This window comes from Ictidomys tridecemlineatus, chromosome 11 (assembly GCF_052094955.1).
Source record: "Ictidomys tridecemlineatus isolate mIctTri1 chromosome 11, mIctTri1.hap1, whole genome shotgun sequence".
Classification (NCBI taxonomy): domain Eukaryota; kingdom Metazoa; phylum Chordata; class Mammalia; order Rodentia; family Sciuridae; genus Ictidomys; species Ictidomys tridecemlineatus.
The window spans coordinates 84,270,287-84,295,361 of NC_135487.1; the positions used below are offsets into that span (position 1 = coordinate 84,270,287).

At 37.7% G+C, this 25,075-nt stretch overlaps 1 protein-coding gene and 1 pseudogene across 1 annotated transcript; both read left to right on the forward strand.

Moving 5' to 3' along the window:
• Positions 1 to 9,513: 9,513 nt before the first annotated feature.
• On the forward strand, positions 9,514 to 18,522 carry LOC144368601 (rho GTPase-activating protein 29-like). Its single transcript, XM_078027787.1, has 6 exons — positions 9,514 to 9,618; positions 10,294 to 10,482; positions 13,995 to 14,227; positions 15,282 to 15,546; positions 15,725 to 15,833; positions 17,574 to 18,522. The coding sequence occupies exons 1-6, from the start codon at positions 9,514 to 9,516 to the stop codon at positions 18,422 to 18,424; spliced, it is 1,752 nt and encodes a 583-aa protein (XP_077883913.1). The 3' UTR covers positions 18,425 to 18,522.
• A 591-nt stretch (positions 18,523 to 19,113) lies between these two features.
• On the forward strand, positions 19,114 to 21,006 carry LOC144367744 (endoplasmic reticulum chaperone BiP pseudogene; annotated as a pseudogene).
• Positions 21,007 to 25,075: the final 4,069 nt, after the last annotated feature.

A 25,075-nucleotide genomic window follows, 5' to 3' on the forward strand; every position in this document is an offset into this window, starting at 1 on the left:
TTTAGTCCCATATACCTTCACACTAATTTTTTGTTGTTATCTAATAGGGTTTCTGCTTTTCATGACATCTCTCTCTCATTCTTCTCATATTTCTAAAGATTTTCTATTTTCACGTGACTGTAATAATAATTATATATTGTCTCTCCTGTATTCCTATATAACATCCTTGTGCAGACAAATATCAATACCTACATGATACCTATATGAGGGTTATTATATATAATGGGTATGTATGAAGCATATCATTCTTATGCAAGTTTTGTGAAATACATAGGATTTCTCTTCTTTTCATTAATAGTGGTCTCCTCCTACTTTGATTTTGCTTGATTATTTATTTTCTCCTTCCTGCCCATAGTGCAAACTATACCAAGTATGATTTCCTTGTCTTTGCCTTATAAACCTGGGAGCTATTGGTTTTTAACAATCCTATTTTACTTGAATATTTTTTTATAAAATGGGAGAAACTTTACCTCCCAAAAAGCTTATCATCACCAGATATGTCACTTAACCCACAAATATTTTAGGATCCACTTTAACAAAACATTGGATGGTGAATCTTACATTAGAAGCTTAAAACTCCATATTTACCAGAAATTGTACAAGAATTGCTAACTCATGCCTCCTTTGAACTCATGTTGTAAATTTCTAGCTCATTTATAACAAAATGACTCTCAACTTTTAAAGAATAGAAATAAATAATCTATTGATTTCAGGAGCCAAATAAAAGTAAAAAAAAAAAAAAAGCTAAATAAAAGTAACACATTTAAGGGCTGGGGCTGAGGCTGGGGCTCACCTGTAGAGTGCTTACCTTGCACATGTGAGGCACTGAGGCACTGGGTTCAATCCTCAGCACCACATTAAAAAAAAATTAATAAAGGTATTGTGTCCATGTACAACTAAATATATATACTTAAATATATATTTAATAATATATAAATTAATAAATATAAATTTAAATATATTAAATAATTATTAAATTATTAATTAATTAATTAATTCTCCCACTTGATATATCTTTTAAGGATTTTTTTTAATTTTAGAGATTTGTTGTTCTACTGGTTTTCTTGCAACTTAATTTGTTGAAGAAATTGTGTTGTTTGTCCAATAGAATGGCCCACAATCCAAGTTTTGTTGGATGTATCGAGTGGCATAATTTAATATTTTTCTCTGTCCTAAAGCTTACAAAGTGGTAGTTGGATCTAGAACCTTTTGGCACTATTAACCATTTGGGGCTGATAATTCCTTGTTGAGGATGGGGGCTTCCTGTGCATGTAGGCTGTTTAGTAGCATCCTTGGCCTCTACCCACTAGATGTCAGTAAAGCCCCCTTAGCTATCACAATCCTCCATCCCCACCATCCCCCGTAAAAAAACACAAACAGGTCTCAAGATCTTGGTCTTGAGATCTTGTCAAATGTTTTCATAGCAGACCTATGTTCTGCTGTGAAAAGTAGGTTACTTGTACTACAAAATTAACAATATGGTTGATGTCACCACTGCAGATTAAAAGATCATTAGGTCTGGAACCACAGATACTTCGAAGAGAACACCTGAACACAATTTTAGGAATATTTAATTTAAGCCTGCACATAATGGCTGACTCAAAAGCAACATATAGAGAATGTGAATTTCCGTTTGAGAAGGAAAAATATTAGAGACAATAATAAAATAAAATAGTAAAAACGCAAGTAATTTCTTTTCCATGATGGAAAATTCTTTTCCATTATTGGAAACTTCTTTTTCCAGAAGTGTTTTTCTAAGACTTGTTGAACAACTTAAGATGTTGGACTTACACAATAGATATAATGATGGTTTTTCTTTTGGAGAGGCACTTTATACTTTTATTATAAACCAAGCATTTTGGCCTTGCAGAAAAGTATTATTTTAGTAATGCAGTTTTCATGTTCAAAATTGATTTGTGTGCTATAAATTACTTTAAACACAACACAAGTCAGGGGAGATTAATAAAATAATGCTTTTAAATTAAAAGAAAGCTGGAAGCTGTGCTGCACACCTGTAATCCCAAACGAGTGGGGAGGAGCCTAAGTTTAAGGCCAGCCTCAGCAACTCAGTGAGGTCCTGACCAACTTAGTGAGACCCTGTCTCAAAATAGAAAACCAAAAGGTCTGAGGATGGCTCAGTGGTACATCATCTCTGAGTCCAATTCCTAGTACCAAAAATAAATAAATAAATAAATAAATAAAATTTAAAAATAATTTAAAAATTAAACAAAAACTACCATTTTTGTTTGTCTTTGCAAGTGACCTCATTATCTGGATGCAGGATGACAGATAATATATTTAAAGGATTTAGGAGGAGGAGGATTCAGATTGAAAGACAACCCTACTTATAATTTAACCAGTGAATATTAATTCTTCAAAAACCTTCTCTGTATCAGAATTGACATGTAATACTTGGCTGTTTGAGGATGCTTTAAAGGCACATCTGTTGTGGAGGGTGTTGAGAATAACCTGGAGCAGATAGGGTGGCAAACTTTGCTTCCTTGAACTCTTGAGAGTTGCCCTCTACCTGGTGATTGACTTTCAGAATCCTTACCCCTTCTGTTGGTATCCTTCAGTTTTGAGTCATCAGGGGTTTCATGAGTTGTACATGGTGCATCATTCCTCTAGAGTTTTTGAAGGAATGTTTGTTTGGGGTGTCTTCAGTACTATTAGTGCTATTGATTTGGGAACAGGTATGTTTAAGCCTTATGGGTAAATTTTTAAAAATCAAATCTGAAAAACAATTGTGGCTCCAGATTCTATTTATCATTTCCAGGTAATTTAAGGACGAATTGGCCTCATTTCCACCAGAACTTTTTGCATATGAGAAGTGTTTCTCCCTCTTTTTCTATCAGTGAATGGTGTCTCTCTTTCTTTATCACCTGTTGTCTATCTTCCTTATCTCTATCTTCATCTTATTTTCTCTTTACCTGACTCTACTTTTCCCTATATCTTCCCCTGTCTCATTTGGTCTACTTTATTCTCTTCTCTTTCTTCTCCTTTCATAATTTCCTCTCCTATCCATACTTCTGTCTCTATTTGCTTTTCTCTCCCAAACACCATTGCTTCCCATTCCACCCACCATTTCTCTTCATCAGGAACTTGTTCATGATATTGTTAATGACATAGCCAGTTCCATTTTAATCAGGAACACCATCATCTTTATTAAAGGGAATGGTGGATAAATGCATAAGTAATTAATGCATTTTAAAATAGACTTCAGAGGGTGTTTGGGGTTAAGGAACTTCTCCACATTTCCTTCCAAAAACCTTATTTATGATTTAACTATGGCTGCTCCACTCCAGCCTCTGATAATTCCTTTCTTTTTATTAGTTTGCTTCAATTCAAGCATCATGAGTTTCCATATAGAGAGTGTTTGGTGCCTTTATTTTCCAGTAGTTAAAAGGATGTTTGGTTTGGAGGTTTCCTGAGTTTTTGTGGCTCAATCTTGGTATTATTGTGTTTGGAGTGTGAAGGGATAATTTGTGAATCTGAAAAATTCAGCACGGAACTCACATAGTAACCAAAAAGCCTCATTTCTATCTTTTCTAAGTAGTACCCAAGGGACCAAATTTGTTTTATTTCCTCAACACTGTTTTTCCTGTAATGTTTCTATTATTTAAGAAGTGTCCTGTTCTCTGTCAGTGAGTGGTTTTTTTTCTATCTCATCACCCCAACTTATTGGTTTATAATGCTGGTCTCCTTTTTCTAAGTTGGGAGTCTCTTCCTCGTTTTGTTTCTTTGTGCCTTCACCTGTTACTGCCTTTCATCATATCATCTCTCTCCCTATGTACACCCCCATTTTCTGTCCACTTCTCACACTCCCCTGGGCCTTTTCAGTTTCTCCCTATAAGGTCATTTTTCTGCACCCTAGCTTGTTGATCCCAGACACACTACCTGTGTTTCTGTTTTTTGTTTTGTTTTGTTTTTCTGACAGTTCCTGTCCTGAGATAAATGGTATTACGTGTTCCAGTGAGTAGTGCAGGCCAGGAGCTCTTGGGGGGGGGGTTAGTTTATATAACCATTCCATAGTCATTTTCTCTCATTCTGAGATGAATTTTGAGAGTGCAGATGGAGAAAGTAATATAGACCTGCATGGAAAATGCTGCCCTCTACTGTGGGCAGAGTAGTGGGCTGGTTTCAATTTAAATTTTTGTTTGTTTGTTTTTACCAAAATCTGCCTTTATTAAGTGAACAGACCACCAGCCCCTACCCTGCTTTACCTGCACAGCCACTGCTGGCCCAGCTGCCACCTCACAGCAGGCCATCACCAGCCAGTAGTACCCTTGCCATCCTCACAGCCCCGTGTGGAAGTCCCCATCTCCATGCCTGTAAAGGGATGCCACAGAGACCGACTGCTGCTTTCAGTGCCTTTAGTGGACTGGAAATCTCAGTAAACTTCTCTGAGCAGCAAGGAACAAGGACTTGTTCAGACATCTCAGAACTGGATGTAGAGGTTGGCAGTAGACACAATCAATAAATAGACAACTTCTCAAATAAAAAGGCTCCACATGAGCTCCCCTCAGGAAGACATTCACACACCTGACTGCAGAGCACACCTGCCGCTGGCCAACGGGAGGGCGGCAGGCAGCCTTTGGAGGGTCAAGCAAAGGAGACAGGAGCTGGAGACCTCGCTGCACGATGTCCCGATTTGAGGGCTGCGGGGATCAGCAGGGACCACAGCAGCTGCCATTAAAAACAGGGCACAAACGCACCCCCTGGTGCTCTTGGCATGCCCTGTGCATGCAAGGAGGTGAGAAAGGCTTGTGTTATGGTCTAAATACCTCTGAAAAAAGGTCAGTGTCTCTGCAAGCTTCGTACCCCAGGAGACGAAACACTAACTAGGATCCCGATGGCATCCTCAGACCCCGGGCTGTACTGGGGTCACTTAAGAGTCTGCTTTTTCTTTGCCACTTGGGCTGCCACAGTGGTTATAAATGCAAGGGTGTCCAGGCTGACAGACATAGTCTTGGCTGGATCAGGCTGAACTGTTTCGGCCCAAGCTGTATTTGTACAACTTGTAGCCTGTTATCCACAACTGCCCTCATCTGCCGCTGGCCCTGATTCCACCCCCACGAGCGCTGGCCAGTGGCTGGTCTCTGGGGGACTTGGCAGTGCATGGTGGGGAGGGGCTTATGTGGCCAGGGTGGTCTTGAGGAGGTGGCTTGATAGGGCATCCAAGGGCCATGCGTGGGGATGGAGGCAGCGAGCTCTGGCCCTCTCTCGCCATGCATTAGGCGGGAGTCTGAGTCCTGGACGCTGGAGGAAGCACGGGGATGAGTGTGGGATGGAGGTGGTCGCTCTGGCGCTGCATTGGGCTGGGGACTGCAGCGATGGCTGCTGACCAGTTGCCATCCAGGGTCAGGACGGCCATAGGGTGACGTGGGAGTCCCGGAGGGGAGGCGGCTGCGGGCGGGGCGGGGTCTCCCGCGAGGATGGAACCTTGAGATGGGCGCCCACGAGCGGTAGACGTCACCAGCGGGCACTATGGGAACCGGAACACTGTGGTCCTTGGTGATCAGTGAGCAGTTGGAGAAGGACGACGACGCTGGGGCAGCTGCAGACCAGAGCCATACTCGTGATACTCAGGATACTCACGGGTTAACTTGACTCTTCCTTCTTGGTTTTCGGGTCTTCACAATCATCTTTCCCACTGGGATCGTTTTGTAAGTGTCATGACATTTCCTGAAATTTCATTCTGATGAGTACCTAGGTAGAGAAACTAACAAGTGCTGCTCCCCTTTTACTTTTTCTTTTCCCACTTCTCCTCATCTAGGCCTTGGGTGATGACTACTTTGGGGAAGGGAGGGGGGCCTAAAGGGGCAGGGACACCCTCCTTGCCTTTCTTTCTGAGGGCCCCCACTGTTGCATCTCTATCCTGCCTCTTCTCTGTCCTTCCCTTATTACTGTCCCTTCTGTTTCCATTCACCATTTTTTACTCATGACCTTAGCACACAGAGTTAGGGTGTAAATTGGAATTGATAAGCTGGGAGATCCCAACTGCTACAAGGAGAGAATGTCCCTGTGAGTATGTGGCCAGGATGCCCCAAGACCTTGTGGGTGACAAAAATCTGGTGTTCCAAAGGTCGCCCCCCTTCTGTGGACACCAAGTGGACCAGGACTGTCCTTTTCTTTGAGTCAGACAGGTGCTGGTTTATTTCACTTTTTCACTGCTGTCCCTGCCTTAGAGACCAAGGAGAGGGTTCCACACTGAGTCATTTGGATCTTTGACATCCACTGAGTTCTTTGGATCTTTTGGGGGAAGGGAGGAGTGTTAGGTGTTTGGTGAATATTCCAAGACCATTTCTAAACAGCAGGCAGCTTTTTGTACTATATCAGTTTTGTTCTTTTCCTCTTTGGTTCACTTCACCTCCTTATTGAGTTTGGGTGTAGGGGTCTCCCTCTTCATGAAAAAGAATTCAAAATTAGATGTGAAGATGAGTGTTCAGGATGAGTAAATAAATCACAGCACATTATACATGTATACATGTGTGTCTTTGAAATTAAATCCTCCCCATCCCAGTGTGTTCTTTAAGCAATTTCCAGAAATGCCTACTTAGAAATGCTACCTTATTGTAAGAACTGTGCAAGGGAGGAGTGACACTTAAGCCTCACTAGGTTGACAATACCTATAGCTCAGGTCTCATGATTTTGATAAAACCTTTCAGACTGAATTGGAAGAAAGCCCAATGTGCCCAGGTAGAAAAGTTTCACCCCCCCAAGTTGGCAGGATATTCAAGTTTGGCTGAGTTGAAAAATCACTGTTCAGTGAATGTAGAGTAACACCAGCCCACTCCACCCTCCTGAAAATAGAACAACCTCTCAATTATCATCGCCTTCACCTCCCACCTGTAAAAGCCCTTGACCTAGGAATGTGGGCATTTACAACTGCTCTTGGTCCCAGGGGGTTAGTACTACCAGTGAACAAAGATGATTCTTAGAAGGGATTCTGGAAGGATTTTGATTCCTTTCTATCATAATTGATACAGCATTCACTCTGAAAATTTAGCAGGATCTCACTTTATGCTAGACAGAGTCCCTGTAGAACATTTCCATTTAATGAGTGGCAGAATACAATAACCAAGAACTAGAGACCAAGGAATGATTATTTTCAATGGAGGGAATGAAGTGATATTTTTGTGTGAGCTTCAAAGTAAAGGGTAACTTTCATAAGCACAAAAGTGGGGAGGCTTTCTGCACAGAATTTCTGGTTATCTCTAATGTCTACCAGGATCTCACTGCTTTGACAGTGCAGCCATGTGCTCAGAGCCACTGAGGAATCTAAAAGAGAGCTCTGTTGGTGGCCAGAATGTGCAGGTGTCTCAAATCAAGTCAGAACCACTTGATTTGAGACAAGAAGTCACAGACAATAGCTCTGCTTTGAAGCTTTGAAGAGTAGTTGGTTTGCTGTTTCTTTTTAATTTCCCATTCACTTTCATCATGGTGATGAGCACACACATAAAGATAATTCATGTGTGTAAAGAAACCAGGGGATTGATAAAGGTTGGGAGCACATTTTGGTCTTTTCTGTGGAAAGTGGTATGTGTTTTATTAATTGTCTTTATTACTACGTGATGAGGAAATGAGCCACCTTGTTCGTAGAGCAGATATTGGGCAACAATGCCTCCCTTGATAAGAGTTTTATTTTTCTTGAAGAAAGTTTCAGGTTGTATTGCTGAGAAAGTTTTCAAATGTCACAGTCTTCCTTTTTATTTGATTTGTTGTGGTGTTCCATATTGAACCAGGGCTTCAGGCATGCTAGGCAAGCACTCTACCACTGAACTACACTCTAGCCCCATAGTCTTCCTTTGAAAGGAAGAAGTAGGAGCTAATTAACATGTTTATAGAAGTGATAGGGAAGGGTAAGTTCAGTTTCAACTTCAGGGTGTATGCAGACAGAACCTTCCATAATGTTACTTATAATATATTTCTCTAATATTCATTGAGTACCACCATGATGATACATTTGTGCTTAGCATGTTAGAATGAATGGCTGGCTTGCACAGGACATTCAGGGGACTCTAGGCTTGGTTGAGCCTTGCTGCAGAGAAATGAGAAGGAGAGTGATGGAGCTTATGGGGATGATCTTGAGATAGCCCAGAGTAGATCTGAAGGTAGACTACAAAAACCAAAACAAGTTTTTATTATGGGAAATTTCAAACATGCATGAAGTAGGCCAAACAGTATTTGAACTCTGTGTATACAACCTCAGTTTCAAAAATTATCAACACCTGAACAGTCTTTTATCTCTACTTCCATTATAATTAATAATCCTTAAAAGCAATTATACACAATACAACAACATGGCTGTGTTCCCAAAACATCCTTTATTTATAAAAATAGGCAGCTGCCCTTCATAACCCTGAATTCAAAGACGGATAGTGTTAGGTTGTATGTTTAGATGTGTGGTTCCTGTTCATTTTAGAGGTGACTGAAATAAGGGTTGAGGTTCATTATGGATATCTTTTATTTCAGCAGCATTTATTGAAAGTCCACGGAATTACTCTGGCATCTCTGTCAGAAATCGGTTGCCTGGGATCCAAGGTGGCAGAGTAGAGGAGATCCTGTTTCTGGCTGCTCTGTGCCTGAATCAGAGAAAGCTATCAGGTGGCTTCTCCTGCTCAGGCGGGGTCTTGCCTTGAGGGAACACAACATCTCAGTGCATGTGACAGGACTCCATCCAACAGATTTTCGCAGAATCCACCAGAGCTGCGAACACCAAGCAGAACTCAGAGCCTCCTTGTTCAGGTGAGACTCCAAAGCCCACAGTTTGAGCACAGGCGTGACTCGCAAGGGGGGAGCAGAGACACCAACTCAGCACCTCATTGGGGTTGCAGAACTCCTGAGGACGCTCTGCTCCCACGCAGGTCCCCAGACCACATTCTAGGCAGAGCACGAGGACATCCCAGCTCCCACCACCTCACCAGACACCCCGACTGGGAAAAAGACTGTCTCCACCTTTCTCACCATCTTTGGTGGGTGTGGTTACCAGCCAGATCTGTGACTGCACAGGTACCTGGGTTCCAAATCCCCTCCCCCAGCTGTGATAACTCTGTATAGACACTATCAGCACAAAATCAGCTCTCAGTTGAACAAGAGCGCAGTGCCACCAGGACGCTGCCCACCTGGTGCGATCCTAAGGTGGAGAGCCTGAGGTCCCCCAGCTGAGACCTGATAAGCAAGAGAGGGGAGGGGGCTAATACCCAGGAGCAACTCAGAGAGACCAAGATTAGGGAAGCCCAGACAAGAGAGGGAGAGCTTCAGTCTTCTCACACTGGTTACCTACACCACCCTGAGGGCAGAGAACCAAGCTTGGAATAGACAATTCCACCTACTGAAAGTATGTTAGAAATGCAAAATAATAGCTTTTTGTAATATATAAAAAATTTCAAAGTCTAAAAATTATTCCAAGTACAATATCATGTGGTGTATGTTTTTGTCATTTTACCTTCTTACACACGAACATTTCTGCTGTTAGGACCCTGCTCCCTTGGAACATTTCAGCAATCACTAATGGCAAAAGCAGCTACAACCCATAAGTTCAGAAGATGGAAATTTCCTGGAAGATGTAGATATTGTGAACGCATTGTCATATTTCGAGGTTTTAAATGCGAAGAGGTAAGATCTTTTTGGAATCACAATTTTTTTCTTTTTGCTATATACTTTTTTGTTATGATTTTACTTATTTGGAGATGTGTGTGTCCACACACAAACACACATATGAATATGTTGTCTGTACGCCTGAGAACTAAATTCAGGGTCTTGCACATGCCATATTTTTAGAGAGAAAGAAAGAAGAGAGAGAGAGAGAGAGAGAGAAAGAGAGAATTTTTTTTAATATTTATTTTTCAGTTTTCTGTGGACACAATATCCTTTTTGAAATTTTATTTTTATGTAGTGCTGAGGATCGAACCCAGCACCCTGCGCACACCAGGCGAGCTCATTACCACTTGAGCCACATCCCCAGCCCATCCACCCTTTCTTAAAATTGTGTTTTGAAATGGGTTCTTGCTAGATTGGTCTGGCCTTCAACTTGTGAAATTCCTGTTTCAACTCTCAAGTAGCTGGAATCATGGGCATATGCCATCACACCTGGCTTGCCAATACATTTTTAATAAAGTCCCACAGTTTATTTCTGTAGTTTTCTACTTTGTTTTGCTGTTAAATGCAATTCACAAACCACAAGTAGTACTTTTTAACTTATTTTTGTCGTTATTAGTCTACCTGTAATTTTCTTAGTTGTGAATAATTTTAAGGTGAGTCAATCAGTTTTCAAATATCCTTTTCTTATAGTGTCTTGTTGTCTGCCATAAAAAATGCATGGCAAACTTAACCATCGTTTGCGGACATCAGAAACTGCAGGGGAAAATGCACTTATTTGGAGAAGAATTGTCCTGTGTTGCCAAAAAGGAGCCAGATGGCATTCCTTTCATCATCAAAATGTGTACTTTAGAAATTGAAAAGACTGCCTTGTGTTTACAAGTATGTTGTTTACTCTTAAAACTCTAAAAACATAAATGCCTTTGTGATTTGTTTTAATGAAAAAGAGACTTTCAGAAAATCAGCACTCTCCATTTGTAATAACTAAATTTATTCACATTTATTTGGAAAAGGTTAATTGATTTAACTTCAACTAGTATTTTTTAAATATTAATAAAAATTGAAGTAGATACATCAACTCTGTCTACATGTCTGCATTTAGCCCTTTGTACTAAAGTAAAATATTGCATTCTGTTTTTCTTTTCTCTTCAAGGGAATATACCGAGTCAGTGGCAACAAGGCAAAAATCGCAATTCTGTGTCAAGCTCTAGAAAATGGAAGGCATTTAGTAGATCTGTCCCAATTTTCGTCACATGACATCTGTGAAGTGTTAAAATATTACATTCAAAAGGTTAAAGTTTTATTCTAAACCTACCATCAAATGCAAACAGCAAAAATATTTTATATTTCATATTTTTCATTGGTATAGACTATGGCATCACCCCCCACTCATTATGCTAAGAATTTATAATGATGTACTTTGATGTGGATATATTTCCATCCAGTATTCTGGCCACTCCATAAGCTCCATCAGTTGTGAGCGCTTTAGTTCTTGGAACTTTTCTTGATTTTTATTGCCATTCTCCCACCCACCATCTGTCTTTGTAATTTGCACTTGAAGCTCCTGTTTGGAGATGTGTGTGTGTGCACATACACAAACACGTATATAAATATTTATAAATTTGTTATTTGTACACATGGGGATTAAAAATTCAGGGTCATGCAATTGCTTGGCAAGCATACATGTTCTCCAATTCCCTTACGGTTTCTTTATTGTTCTTTTTTTCTTCAAAAACTTTCTAAGACAGTTCCTTGTCTTTTTCTTCCTCAATAAGTAAATTATTCCATTTCTGAGATCATGTTTTAATATTCAAGAAGTCTGATTTTCTATTCTTTTGATAACATTTTAAATGATTATATGATGCTCTTTTATTGTGGATATTCATAGATTTTTCTCATTAAGGGTTCTTTTCTCTATTTGGCCTCTAACCTCTGTAGAAATACAATGTGACCCTCATATATAACATTAAATTTTCTATAGCAACATAAAAATTAAAAATAAAGTGAAGTGAATTTTAATATATCATTGAACATTTTGAATATCTAGTTTTTCAAATTATGAGGTATTTTGTTTATTTATTTATTTGTATTGCAGCTCTTCTTCTTTGAAATCTGGTGTCTATTTTTCATTTAGTGCACATCTCAATTTAGATCAGCTACATTTCCAGTGCTCTTTCTCCATATCTGACTAGTTGACAGCATATCGATAGCATCATTTTACACCTTCAATTTGTTCTTTTTCTACTCATTTTGATTTTTGTCTTTCATGGTGCCTAGATATATTAGAGTTTGGACTTGAAATCACTTTGGAAGCACTTGAACACATCAAGGCTTTTTTAAAACTTTGAACTTTACTATAAAGTGGTCTAGATGGACTGTTTGGTATGTGCCTAGTTACATGTCTAGTTCCCTTTTCTGGGACTGGTGTGATCTTCTTGGGAAGGAATTTTTTTTAATTGTAGATGGACACGATACTTTTAATTAATTAATTTATTTTTATGTGGGGCTGAGGATCAAACCTAGTGCCTCACACATGCCAGATGAGTGCACTACCATGAGCCACAGCCCCAGTCCCCTAGGAAAGGTTATTTTTTTTCCTTGCCTAGAGATACAGTACCAATACTGTGGGAGCCAGGGTTACTAAGACTGTAGGATCTGTGCTTTCAGTGTGTATATAGCCAACATATCCCCATTGGAAGACAGTTACCTCTCTGTTCCTTATGTTTGGCAATGCCTCGATTCAGAGAGCCTCTGTATCCCATTGCCCGAAGAAAAAATTTCCAGAGCTTTAGGAAGGAGATTGCCCTAGTACATAAAGTGGAGATAGGATTCTATAGAGAGCTAAGCTTTCTCAGCTGGTCCACCTGCAACCTAACCCAAGATCAGAGGACCTGGTAATGATTGTCCATGTCCCTTTAGGATTCTGAAAAACATGTTGAGTGACAAAGGGTCAGTTCTCTTGGAAATGCTGCATCAGGACTTATTCATCTGCTCTTCTACTTGTGAATTGTCGCTTTTTGTTTTCTCTATTTTCCTAGTCCTTATGAGCCTACTGTAGTTAAGTGGAATTGCAGGAGGGAAAGAAATTAAGTATACATTGCTTGATCTACAAAGTTAGACCAGGAAACCATTGATAACCCTTTAATCACATTCTACAGACCCCTCAACTGAGAAATGGAGGTGGATACCTTTGAATGACTGGAAGTCTCATAATGTGTCATCCTTAATCTTGTTTAGTCAGTTAGGGAGAGGAGATGAATTGGGTCTAATACAATAAACTTGCATTCTGTTGAGGAATTTTGTATGTCTAAGACTTTCATTTGGAAAGTGTGCTCAATTCTTGCAATAGTGTTAGAGAGTAGCCTTTATCTGACTCATTGACCTAAAGCTCCAAGAGGTGAAGTGACTTGCTTCAGATCCCAGAGTGGTGAAGATAGAAACTGATCACAGGGCAACACCTTCACTCCCCACAGATATTATAGGACATCAGGTAGCTAACAGTTCACTGAATTTTCTATTGTAGATCAGTAGAAACATTGACATTCATTATGGCAGTGGATATTTGTTGTAAGAACTTCTTTTTTTGATCTATTCATGGCAAATCAGCCTGTTTTAAAGTTTCATGAGATGTTGACAGTATGTTTTTGTAGGTCATATTATCTTGTGCTAATCTTCATTCTTCCCAAGTAAAATCTATGCTCTTTAGCACTTTGATATTTTTACCCCTTACTCATAAAATCCATGGGTTTCTGATTCATTTTATAGATTTTGTTCACTATTCTATGTTTGTTCCAGTAAAACAGCTGAAGATTATGCTATTTGGGGGGCAGATGTGAATATAATGTGTTTAGGATAGAGATGAAGAGTTTTAAAATCCCATAATGAAGCTTAAAGCTTAAACTTCATTTAAAGTTTAGAATTTCACTCATTATCTATTAATTTGTTATTAACATAAATATAATTTATAGTCAAGATTTTGATTTGCTTTCTAAGTCACTACTCTACCAAACATATATTTTTTATTTTATGGGCAGGGATGAAGCTCAGTACTAGAGTGCTTGCATAGCATGCTTGAGGTCCTAGGTTCAATCTCCAGTACTGAAAAAGATATCAATAAATACAGATTGACTTTAGATTTTGTTAATCTAAAGGGACATATAAATTAATTGAGTAACTCTCACTTATACTTGACTTTAACAAAGAAAACAGGCAGAAGATTTTTTCAAAATATTTATTTTTTGGTTGTAGCGGGATGCAATACCATTATTTTATTTATTAATTTTTATGTGGTGCTGAGGATCAAACCCAGGTCCCCGCATGTGCTAGGCAAACACTCTACCTCTGAGCCACAACCTCAGCCCAAAGGTATTTTTAATATAATTTTCTTTCTTTAGCTACCAGAGCCATTGGTTTTATTCCAATGGTACCAGGAATTTATGGAGCTTGCAAATATCATCCAACATTTTAACCAAGAGCAGGACACCAAAAGGGACAACTCTGAAGACAACACATCTCCAAATATGTGTATGGAAATCAACCAAATTATTCTCAAAACCAAGGACCTTCTAAGAAAACTGCCACCGTCCAATTTTAACACTCTACGTTACCTTATCATCCATCTTAAGAGGTAAGAATTTTTATACCATCTTAGCCATTTTTAATTGAACAGGGTAATACTATTCAGTACATTTATATTGTTGTGTTATGATTTTCAAAATGATTTTTAGGATGTTCTTATTATGTGTTGAGAGAGGGATACATTGATTATATGTTCATGCAGCAAACATGGTTCCCTCAGATGCTTCCTGTGTGCCAGGCTCTGGCTGGTGAAACAAGGATGGAAACATAGGTTTTCTGCTATTTGTGGGCTTATCCTCTTGGGGTACAGATCTGTACATAACCACAGTTCACCATCCTCCTTTTTCTGGTAGCTGTGCACAGCTTGTAGGTATGCAGAGGAAGTTTTGGGGATAGAGACAGAGCAGAAGAGGCAAATGCCCTTGAGTTCAACTTTAAGAACTGCGGGATGATTTGGTAGAGAATGTGCAGAAGAGCATACGAGGCAGAGAGAAACAGACATTGAGACACAAGAAAGCATTTTGCATTTGAAAAATCTGATTTCATTAGGCTACAATATAGCAAGCAGTAGCAGGAACTGTGCTATCCTTCCTAGAGACTTGATAAAAAATCTTACGGACCTGGCAGATGAGTTGACCATGTAGTTTCTATACCCACTAAAGAACTTGGAATCAGGAATTTCACATATTCAGATTTGCCTGCTACACCTTTCTCACAGCAATTAAGATCTCCTTTTTAAAATTTTTTTTAATTTATTTTCTGTGGCTGGAATTGTAGCTCAGCAGTAGAGCATGTGCAAGGTCCTGGGTTCGAACAGCAGCCCCACATACAAACAAATAAATTAAATAAAAATTTTAAAAAATTTATTAGTTCAAATCAGTTATAAATGACAGCAGAATGCTTTTCAATCCATTGTACACAAATGGAGTGCAAATTTTCATTTCTCTGTACATGATGTAGAGTCATACCACATGTGCCATCATACATGAACTTAGGGTAATGATGTTCATCTCATTCCACCACCATTCACAACCCAGACCTTAACTACCATTAAGGACGTTTATTAGGCAAATCTCATACACTTTATGTGTTCTTCCTTTCAGGGTTGTAGACCACTCCGAAGAAAACCTGATGAACTCAAAAAACTTGGGGGTGGTATTTGGACCCTGTGTGATGAGGCCCAGGCCTACAACCACTCCTGGTACCATCTCCTCCTCTATTGCTGCATATGCCAATCAGGCCCTGTTAGTAGAGTTTCTAATTACCAATGCACAGATGATCTTCGATGGGTCCTTAGAGCCACAAAATATTTCATCCAGTACTGATGTTGTTGCACCTTGTGTGGATAAAAGCCCTCCTTCCAAACAGGTAATATCAACAGAACAGTCCACAAAATCACAATATTTTTCTACAAAGCAAGTGAGTTTTGACCATTACAGAATTGGATTAAATATGTGATGTATATGTTAACAAGTTAATAGACTTTGAACTGTTTGTTTTTGAGATGTGTTTTGCTTTTAGTTTAAAACTTTTCTTGTATCAATAGGATATCCACACTGCAGATATTGAAATTAAAAATTATGAATTGGCTACATCATTTGAGGAATCAGAATGCAAGCAAAATGCATTGGAAAAATGGGATGCATGTCTCATTGGTGAGTGGTCATGTACCATATATCTTTGCATATTTCAAACTTTGCCAAGAAGTCGTGATGAAAAACCAAGGTGAGGGTTGGACTTGTAGCTCAGTGGTAAAACGCTTGCCTTGGCATGTGTGAGGCCATGAGTTGGATCCTCAGTACCATATAAAACAAATAAATAAAGATAAAATATTGTGTCCATCTACAATACTCATCCTTTAAAAAAAAACAAGGTGTATTAATTTGAGGTAAGTTCAAACTTCAAGGTTTTATTAACTTTATTAGTTAACTTTTCTAGCCATGGAGAAAGTTTAATGAATGTCATTTAAATGAATATCATCCTTTGTTTCTTTCTTGTAAAAAGATATCTTGAAATTCATAAATTATTTTTGTTCTCTTTCTGAGATTTGTTTTCACCTTTACTTCTTTGTCATCAATTAAAGTCAAAACAGAAAAAAGCTGGACTCCTGAAACTCAAAAAAATAGACTCCTAAAGTTTTTTGATGTCCCTTTACCTGTGGCCTAACTTTAGCACATTAAGCACACGTCTTCCATTTTCTCGGCTCTAGTCTTTTTGTTCACTGTTTATTGATTGCTTTATTTCAGTGAATGGTTTCTGGTAAGGGGGTTGAAAACCTTTCATTCATTACTGCTTTAGTAGATCTAAATCCGAATTTTTAAATATATAGCCATAAATGTTAAATTTGATATATAAAATTAATGAAATATCAATGAATGTAGCCTGAGAAAGTCTGAAAACAAAGACAGTCCATTACCTCTCTGCAAAGAAAATCACTGGACTCACTGATTCCATTTATATGATTTGATCTTATTAGCACTTCTGTGCTATGATCCTTGGCCTCCTTTAAGCCATAGCTAACAGTCTGAGGAAGGTAAATAATGCCAAGGGTCATGTCCCTAAATTATTGTTGATTCAGGGTTTGAACCTCATCCTCTCTCATTCATAAATGTAACCTTGTTTCGCTGTCCAATGAAATTGGATTCCCAGGTAGGTATAGTAATAACAATAAATAATTTTAAAATATTTGACATTTTCATTACATACCAGGTAATTCTGAGCCTTTTCTGTAGAAGATCATTAACACCACATGCCAACATATCTCCACATAGGAGTTTGTCTTGACAGAAGAAGGCAAGTAGGGCTAGTGCACTAGGCTTGCCCAGGGCAGAAATGGAGCTGGAGCTGAGCCAGCACCCAGGCAGCTAGAAGTGGTGCTAGAAGTTCTGCAGGACTGTATTAGTGGATCAGCTGAAAGAGCATCCAAGTCCTCTCTGGTGTGTTGCCCTCAGTATGGACAGAATGTAGCTGGAAAGCAGATTAAGTGACAGGCAAAGTCCTTGGGATTCAGGACATGGCGTTTGTTGGTATGCAGAATAGTGTTACTCTTCTAGAGTTACCATTGTCTGCCTGTTGAAATCAGGAAAGTCTTAACACAGAAAATATTCATTCATGGGTAGTATATTAAAACAAGTTACTACAGGAAGTGTTTTTTTAATTTTATTTTCTTTATGACTATTTGTTTTATTAAGATAAATCTTAAAAAGTAATGGTTTAATTAAAAATGTGCCTTTAATATTGTATGGATTTTTAATTCCTCTGCATAGATGACTGAGAAACTAATGTTGGAAAAAATATGTAAGACTCTGTTGTTGGAGAGAATGCCCATTCACAAATAACCACACTTCCTTATTAACCAAGCTTCTTGAAGTTAAAAACAATCTCTTCTTTTCCAGATCACAAAGAACTGGAATCATCATCACAAAAGATGGACAATATGTGTAAAACCATGAAACCACTTAGTCTGAAATCTGATGTGACAACAAATGATATACAGAGGCCTATGCCAAGCCCCAAGATCAGATGTTGCTGTTTGCCTGTAGATAGGTTCCATCTTGCAAGCTCCCCTAATGAGAAAAACAGCAGAAATGTGGGAATTGTCAATTCAGACAAGTTTGGCCAGAATCTTACCTTTGAAGGACTTAATAGAAAAGATACCCCTACTAGTTTGGGCTCCCAAATTAATGGTTTTGATCAGCAGATTCCACAAAAAACTCAGGGACAACAATGTGAACCAAAGAACTTAACTGGCACGAGTGCAGTGATTGTGCCAAGTGTACTCCAGGAAAAAGTGACAATGAGCATTAAGGTTAGTGGTGACCATTCCAACGGTGCCACACAGCCCAACACGCCAGCCAGTGCAGCAAGAGAGGCACCAGTGAGACTGTCCTCTCATTCTCACAGTCTTGTTCCTGCAAGAGCACCCAGAATACTGCAGCCCCATCTTGGGACAACATTTTACAAACCACCCACCCTGACCAGCAAAGTCAGGGGGACTGAGGAGAGACCAGCTTCACCTTCAGCAGCAGTGCCTCCTAGCACAGCTCTTCCTCCCCTGAGTCATGTGGAGAAATCTGTCCCAGAGGCAGACAGCACATCAGCTTATGCTTTGAAGCCAGCTGCTGAGCCTAAAGAGAACTCTGAGGAGATCGGCCTACCTGACATGAATCCAATGTGCCAGGGACTCAGGCTCAAACAAATGGAAGAGTTACAAGACCTTGAATTTGAAATGCCACAGTTTGTGTAGTTGTCAAAATTCAGTTTTTCTTTTTCTTGTTTCATTTTTATGCATTTTGTTTATTTTATGATAGAATATTGTAACAGAACCTCTTTTGTATAGGATTGCCAAAGTGTATATTTTGCCTTTTGGCCTTGTATTGTCTTTGCTAGTCATAGAGAATGGTAGTGTTTTAGTCATATAGAATGAGAGTGCTCACTGGTATTGTCTTTAAATTCTGTGTTTTTGAAGTTATGCATAAAATAAGTATTATAATTTTAAATTTAAAATAATTTTCTCTATAAAATGTTTCATGTAAATGCATCTTTAATGTATAATATTGTTCTCAACAAATAGGGGCAGTAGGGAAAAATGAGCTTTATTTTGGAGCAAACCTTGTGCTGATTCATAAAATGCTTCTGAATGCAAGTGCCTGAAAAATCTTGACTGGGTATGAATATATTTTTTCCCACATAATGTTCTAGTGCATCTTTGAACACTTGTGTTGTTATAGCATGTATGGAAGCATTGGCAATTCACTTAACATTTTTAATATTTACATAGTGGCCTAAATGCTTGAGAATCTGTGTTTACTAGCATTCTACTTGTTAATTTTTACATATGGTAGTTAATACAATTGTCGCTGTGGCCTGTTGCTGGATTTCCTGCGACTTCTGGCTTTCTGCTGAGGAGAGCAAGTGGCCAATAGCTAGGGCAAGATGAAGCTCTCTCTGGTGGCCGCAGTTCTGCTGCTGCTCTGTGCAGCACAGCTGAGGAGGATGACAAGAAAAGGACATGGGTACCCTGGTTGGCATCAACCTGGGAACCACTTACTCCTGCATCGGGGTGTTCAAGAATGGCCACTGGAGATCATCTCCAAGAATCAGGGCAACCGCATCAGGCCGTCTTATGTGGCTTTCACCCCTGAAGAAGAACGTCTGATCCGCGATACAGTCAAGAAGCAGCTCACCTCCAATCCTGAGAACATGGTCTTTGATGCCCAGTGGCTCATTGGCAGTACTCGGAATGACCCTTCTGTGCAGCAAAACACCAAGTTCTTGCCTTTCAAAGTGTTTGAAGAGAAACCTAAACCATATATTCAGGTTGATATTGGAGGTGGGCAAACTAAGACCTTTGCTCCAGAAGAAATTCTGCCATGATTTTCACTAAAATGAAAGAGACTGCAGAGGCTTATTTGGGAAAGAAGTTTACCCATGCAGTGTTACTATACCAGTCTATTTTAATGATGCCAGTGGCAAGCAACCAAAGATGCTGGAACTATTGCTGGCCTGAATGTTATGAGGATCATAAATGAGCCTACAGCAGCTGCTATTGCTTATGGCCTAGATAAGAGGGAGGGAGAGAAGAACATCCTGGTGTTTGATCTGGGTGGTGGAACATTCTATGTGTCTCTTCTCCCCATTGACAATTTGATGTCTTCAAAGTCATGGCAACCAATAGAGATACTCATCTGGGTGGAGAAGACATTGACCAGCATGTTATGGAACATTTCATCGGGCTGTACAAAAAGAAGACTAGCAAATATGTTAGGAAAGAAAACAGAGCTGTGCAGAAACTCCAGCATGAAGTGGAAAAGGCCAAGTGCGCCCTGTCTGCTCAACATTAAGCAAGAATGAAAATTGAGTCCTTCTATGAAGGAGAAGACTTTTCTGAAACCCTGACTTAGGCAAAATTTGAAGAGAAAACATGGACCTGTTCTGGTCTACCATGAAGCCTGTTCAGAAAGTACTGGAGGATTCTGACTTGAAGAAGTCTGATATTGATGACATTGTTCTTCTTGGTGGCTCTACTCAAATTCCAAAGATTCAACAACTTGTTAAAGAGTTCTGCAAAGGCAAGGATCCATCCTGTGGCATAAACCCAGAGGAGGCTGTTGCATATGGTGACACTGTCCAGGCTGGTGTACTCTCTGATGATCAAGATACAGGTGACCTAGTACTGCTTGATGTACGCCCCTGACACTTGGTACTGAAACTGTGGGAGGAATCATGACCAAACTGATACCAAGAAACACTGTGGTACCCACCTAGAGTCTCAGATCTTTTCTACAGCTTCTCATAATCAATCTACCGTTCCAATCAAGGTCTATGAAGGTAAAGGACCCTGAAAAAAGACAACCACCTTCTGGGTACATTTGCTCTCACTGGAATTCCTCCTGTGGGGTCCCCCAGATTGAAGTCACTTTTGAGATACATGTGAATGTTATTCTTTGGGTGACAGCTGAAGACAAAAGTACAGAGAACAAAAATAAGATTCCAATTACCAATGACCAAAATTGCCTGACACCTGAAGAAATTGAAAAGACGGTTAATGATGTTGAGAAGTTTGCTGAGGAAGACAAAAGACTCAAGGAGTGCATTGATACTAGGAATGAGTTGGAAAGCTATGCCTACTCTCTAAAGTATCAGATTGGAGATAAAGAAAAGTTGGGAAGCAAACTTTCCTCTGAAGATAAGGAGACCATGGAAAAAGCTGTAGAGGAAAAGTTTGAATGGCTGGAAACCACCAAGAAGCTGACATTAAAGACTTCAAAACTAAAAAGAAGGAACTAGAAGAAATTGTTCAGCCAATTATCAGCAAACTCAATGAAAGTGTAGGCCCTCTCCCAACTGGTGAAGAGGATACAGCAGAAAGAGAGGAGTTGAAGACACTGATCTGCTAGTGCTATAATATTGTAAACCCTAGACTCAGAACTTTCCTTAGGAGAAAACTGAGAGAACTTAAGTCTCCAATGTAATTGGAATCTTCACCTCAAAGTGGAGTTGAAAATGCTATAGCCCAAGTGGCTGTTTACTGCTTTCCATCAGCAGTTGCTCACATGTTTTGGGGAAGAGAGAGGAGGAATTGGCTATCTTAAAAAACTGGATATAAAAATGTGGGTCAGGATGTGTGTTCACCTCATAAATGTTCTATTTAATGATTGGGTCATGCAAATCTGGTGTAGGAACTTTTTTCTACCATAAGTGACACCAATAAATGTTTGTTATTTAAAAAAAAAATACTAAAAGTTTGGAACTGTCATAAAATAAAAATTTGTACAGATAAAGCTAAGGGATAAAACACTATCAGAATCATGAAAACCATCTAAAGCCAAATAACTAAACTATATAATTTAAATTATAATATATTTATATATTATATATTATATACTACATATTATAGATTTGCATATATCTATATGATATATTATAATTTGTTTATATATAATTATAATATAATCCTTATGTTTTATATATTATATAAATATAAATTATACTAATATAATAATTGTATTATTATCATATTAATAATAGAAATTATATTATTATATAATTACATTACAATGAATGCAATATAATATAAATTAATATAAATCTAAATATATGATATATAATAAATATGTTATATATAATAAAATAATATTTATATATTAAGTTTATATATTATTTTATTATGTGTTTATAATACATATGTATTTCATATATTACATATAATTTATATTATATAAAACAATATGAATCATAAACATTTTGATATGTAATATATATAATTTATATAATATTTATCTATTTATATATTAATATATATAATTTATATATAAATATATAAGTATGTTATGTAAATATATTATATAAACTATATAATATATTATCATTAATATATAATACGTTTATATATTAATATACATAAAATATGTATAATTTATATATTTTTATTTTATTATATATGATAAAATAAATGTATTATATATAATATAATATAAATTAGAATGTTATATAATTATATTGTTTTTAATTTGTATTATATATGTATTATATATTTATATAATATATTTATATAATATTATAATTTAAATTACATACATAAATTATATCTTATTTGTCTTTAGATGATTTTAATACATTTGATAGTTTTTAACCTCTTAACTTTATCTGTATAAATTTTTATTTTATGACATTTTTAACCTTTTTTGTGTTTTTTAATAATGGTCTTTAAAAAGGCTTGCTTCAGATATTTTTAACTTCAATGCATTTTCTCTTGACATTATGAGGGTTTGGTTAAAACCATTCCTTTGGATGTATGCCTCTAATCTCAATAGTTTGGGAGGCTGAGACAGGTGTATCTCAAGTAGAAAGCCAGCCTTAGCAATGGCAAAACTCTTAGCAACCATTTCTTTAAATAAAATTCAGAATAACACTGGGGATGCGGCTCAATAGTTGAGTGTCCCTTAGTTCAACTTCCAGTACCCCCCCAAAAAAATCCTTTTGTATGAAATGTTTTGACTAATATATCACGTTGCATACTTTTTCTACCTGGACTATTAACCAGTGAAAACGTATATGTCATTAGAATTGAGCAATAATTTATTTAAGTTCATTTTGAGAGTACAGTAAGTCACATTGTTTGCAATTTGAGAGATGTAGATGACTGAATGTGTTTCACTTATAAAATACCCAGTTTTTATAAACTACTCCATTTCTGTTATTTTCTGGGTTTCATCATCTTGCCTAAAATATGATGTAAAAGGCACAAAAATAAAATAGCCTTCTTTGGTATGTGTGAACTGTATTGTGAGTCAATGTTTTTGTATGGTCATATTATACTTGATAAAAATTATATGTACAGGTTTATACACACATTATTATATGTAAATTATTTCAAGTACAATAAGTTATTGTGGCTTCTCTGAAATTGTTGCCTCTTGGAGTATGATACTTTAAGATTATTAACTATTGACCCAGTGGTCAACACATGGGCTCATCACTTGACTATGATATGAAATGGGTTTTAGGGCTTGTTGTCTTATAGTTCTCCATAACATTAAGGACTAAGGAAAAATGAACAAATGGCCTTTTTAATGGTAAAGACATTTTGTAGCCTTCCTTATACAAAGTACAAGAATAAAATTGGTTTGAAAACTTAAAAATAAAATCAGATCTAACATTTATTGAGCTTTCTTTGTGTATTTACACTTTACCGAGTTGAAATTTCACAGCAACCTCTAATGGGTAAGTAAGCATTTTATAATTCCTGTGTTACAGATGAGGAAACTGAGGCTTAGCTAAGTGACATGCTTTTAGTTTTCAGAGATGCAGCAAGCAGAATTGAATCTCAAATACAGGGTTGTGAAATTTTGATTAGTGCTTCTTTTTTTGGGTACCAGAGAGCCACATCCACAACCCTATTTTGTTTTTTATTTAGAGCACGGTCTCACTGAATTTTTTAGCACCTTGCTTTTGCTTTTGTTGAGGCTGGCTTTGAACTTGCAATTCTCCTGCCTCAGCCTCCCAATGGGATTACAGGCATGAGCCAATGTGCCTGGCTAGTTAGTGCTCTTAATAAATGTGATCACTAAATAATAGCAGGAAACACTGAACAATAGAAAATGCATCTTTCGATGTTTTTATTGTAAAATACACTTACAATTTGCCATTTAGACCATTTTGAACTGTACACTTAAGTAACACTAAGTATATTCACATTGTCCAACATGGTGTGTATTGCTGCGTCATCAGATGACAGAAAGCAGAAGCAGGGAAAGGGATGTGAATGACGTGTGAAGCCTCTTATATAAGGGCATTCATTCTGTTAAAAAATATAGAGCCCCATGACCTAATCACATGTTTTGACTTCTAAATCACATTCCATACTTTTTCTACCTGTACTATCAACCAGTGAAAATGTATATATCATTAGAATTCAGAAATAATTAATTTAAGTTGATTTTGAGAGTATAGTAAGTCTCATTGTCCCTTTTGCTGCTGTCGCAATGGTGATTGTCACAACATGTACATTTGGGAAGAACATATTCAGACCATAGCAACCATGTTTAAGACACTGTAAAGAGAAATCCTTCTGGGGAAAGAATATTGGTTTAAATCATGTGGAAAGTCCTTTCTAACTCTGAACCTAAGACTGTAGGGTAAATAGACCTTGATTCTAGTTGGGCTGTTTCCAAATATGTGTCCATACACATGGCAGTGCACTGTGCTGATGCAGCTTGCATCCTGAGGTTTCAGCTACCAGCCAGGGATCACTGCACTGTGTCCCTGGATCCCATCTCTTTCTCGCTGCTAACATGAACTGATGTCACTATTGGATTGTAGGATTTAAGGACTGTTGTGTAGTTTGAAGCTTTAGGTTGTTGATATTTAATTATAATAATTAAACAAACATTTAATGACAATTTACTATATACCATCACTATGCTAGATCACAGAGACAAGACAATCATTAAACACACTTAAAGAGCTGGAATAAAGCTCACAGTTAAGTTCTTGCCTAACATGTGCAAGGCTCTGCCTTCAATTTCCAGTACTAAAAACAAACAAAAAAACCTTTATTTGTGGAACTTACAAATAAATACTATCAAGAATTGGCAGCTAACTCTCAGTGGATTCTATTTTCACATTTGAAAAAGTCAGATTTGTTTAAGTACCATGTTTTCAAGAAAAAAAAATAGCAGAATGTCCTGTAAATAAAGTCTGAGAATAGGAGTAAACTTTTAAATTGAAGCTAAAATTATGTAACTTGTATTATTTCAAAAATGTTATTTCCCATTTGTAAAATTCTTATCTTCCCCTTGGAACTGCAGAGTGAACCCTGGGGAGCTTAACCACTGAGTCACATTCAGAGATCTTATTTTTTCAGGTAGGATCTCACTAATTTTTTGAGACTGGC

Coding starts and splice junctions, on each gene's coding strand:
- LOC144368601 (XM_078027787.1), top strand. CDS start 9,514: ATGGCAAAAGCAGCTACAACCCATAAGTTCAGAAGATGGAAATTTCCT. Junction 15,547..15,724: donor AAAGCCCTCCTTCCAAACAG/GTAATATCAACA, acceptor TTGTATCAATAG/GATATCCACACTGCAGATAT. Junction 15,834..17,573: donor ATGGGATGCATGTCTCATTG/GTGAGTGGTCAT, acceptor CTTCTTTTCCAG/ATCACAAAGAACTGGAATCA.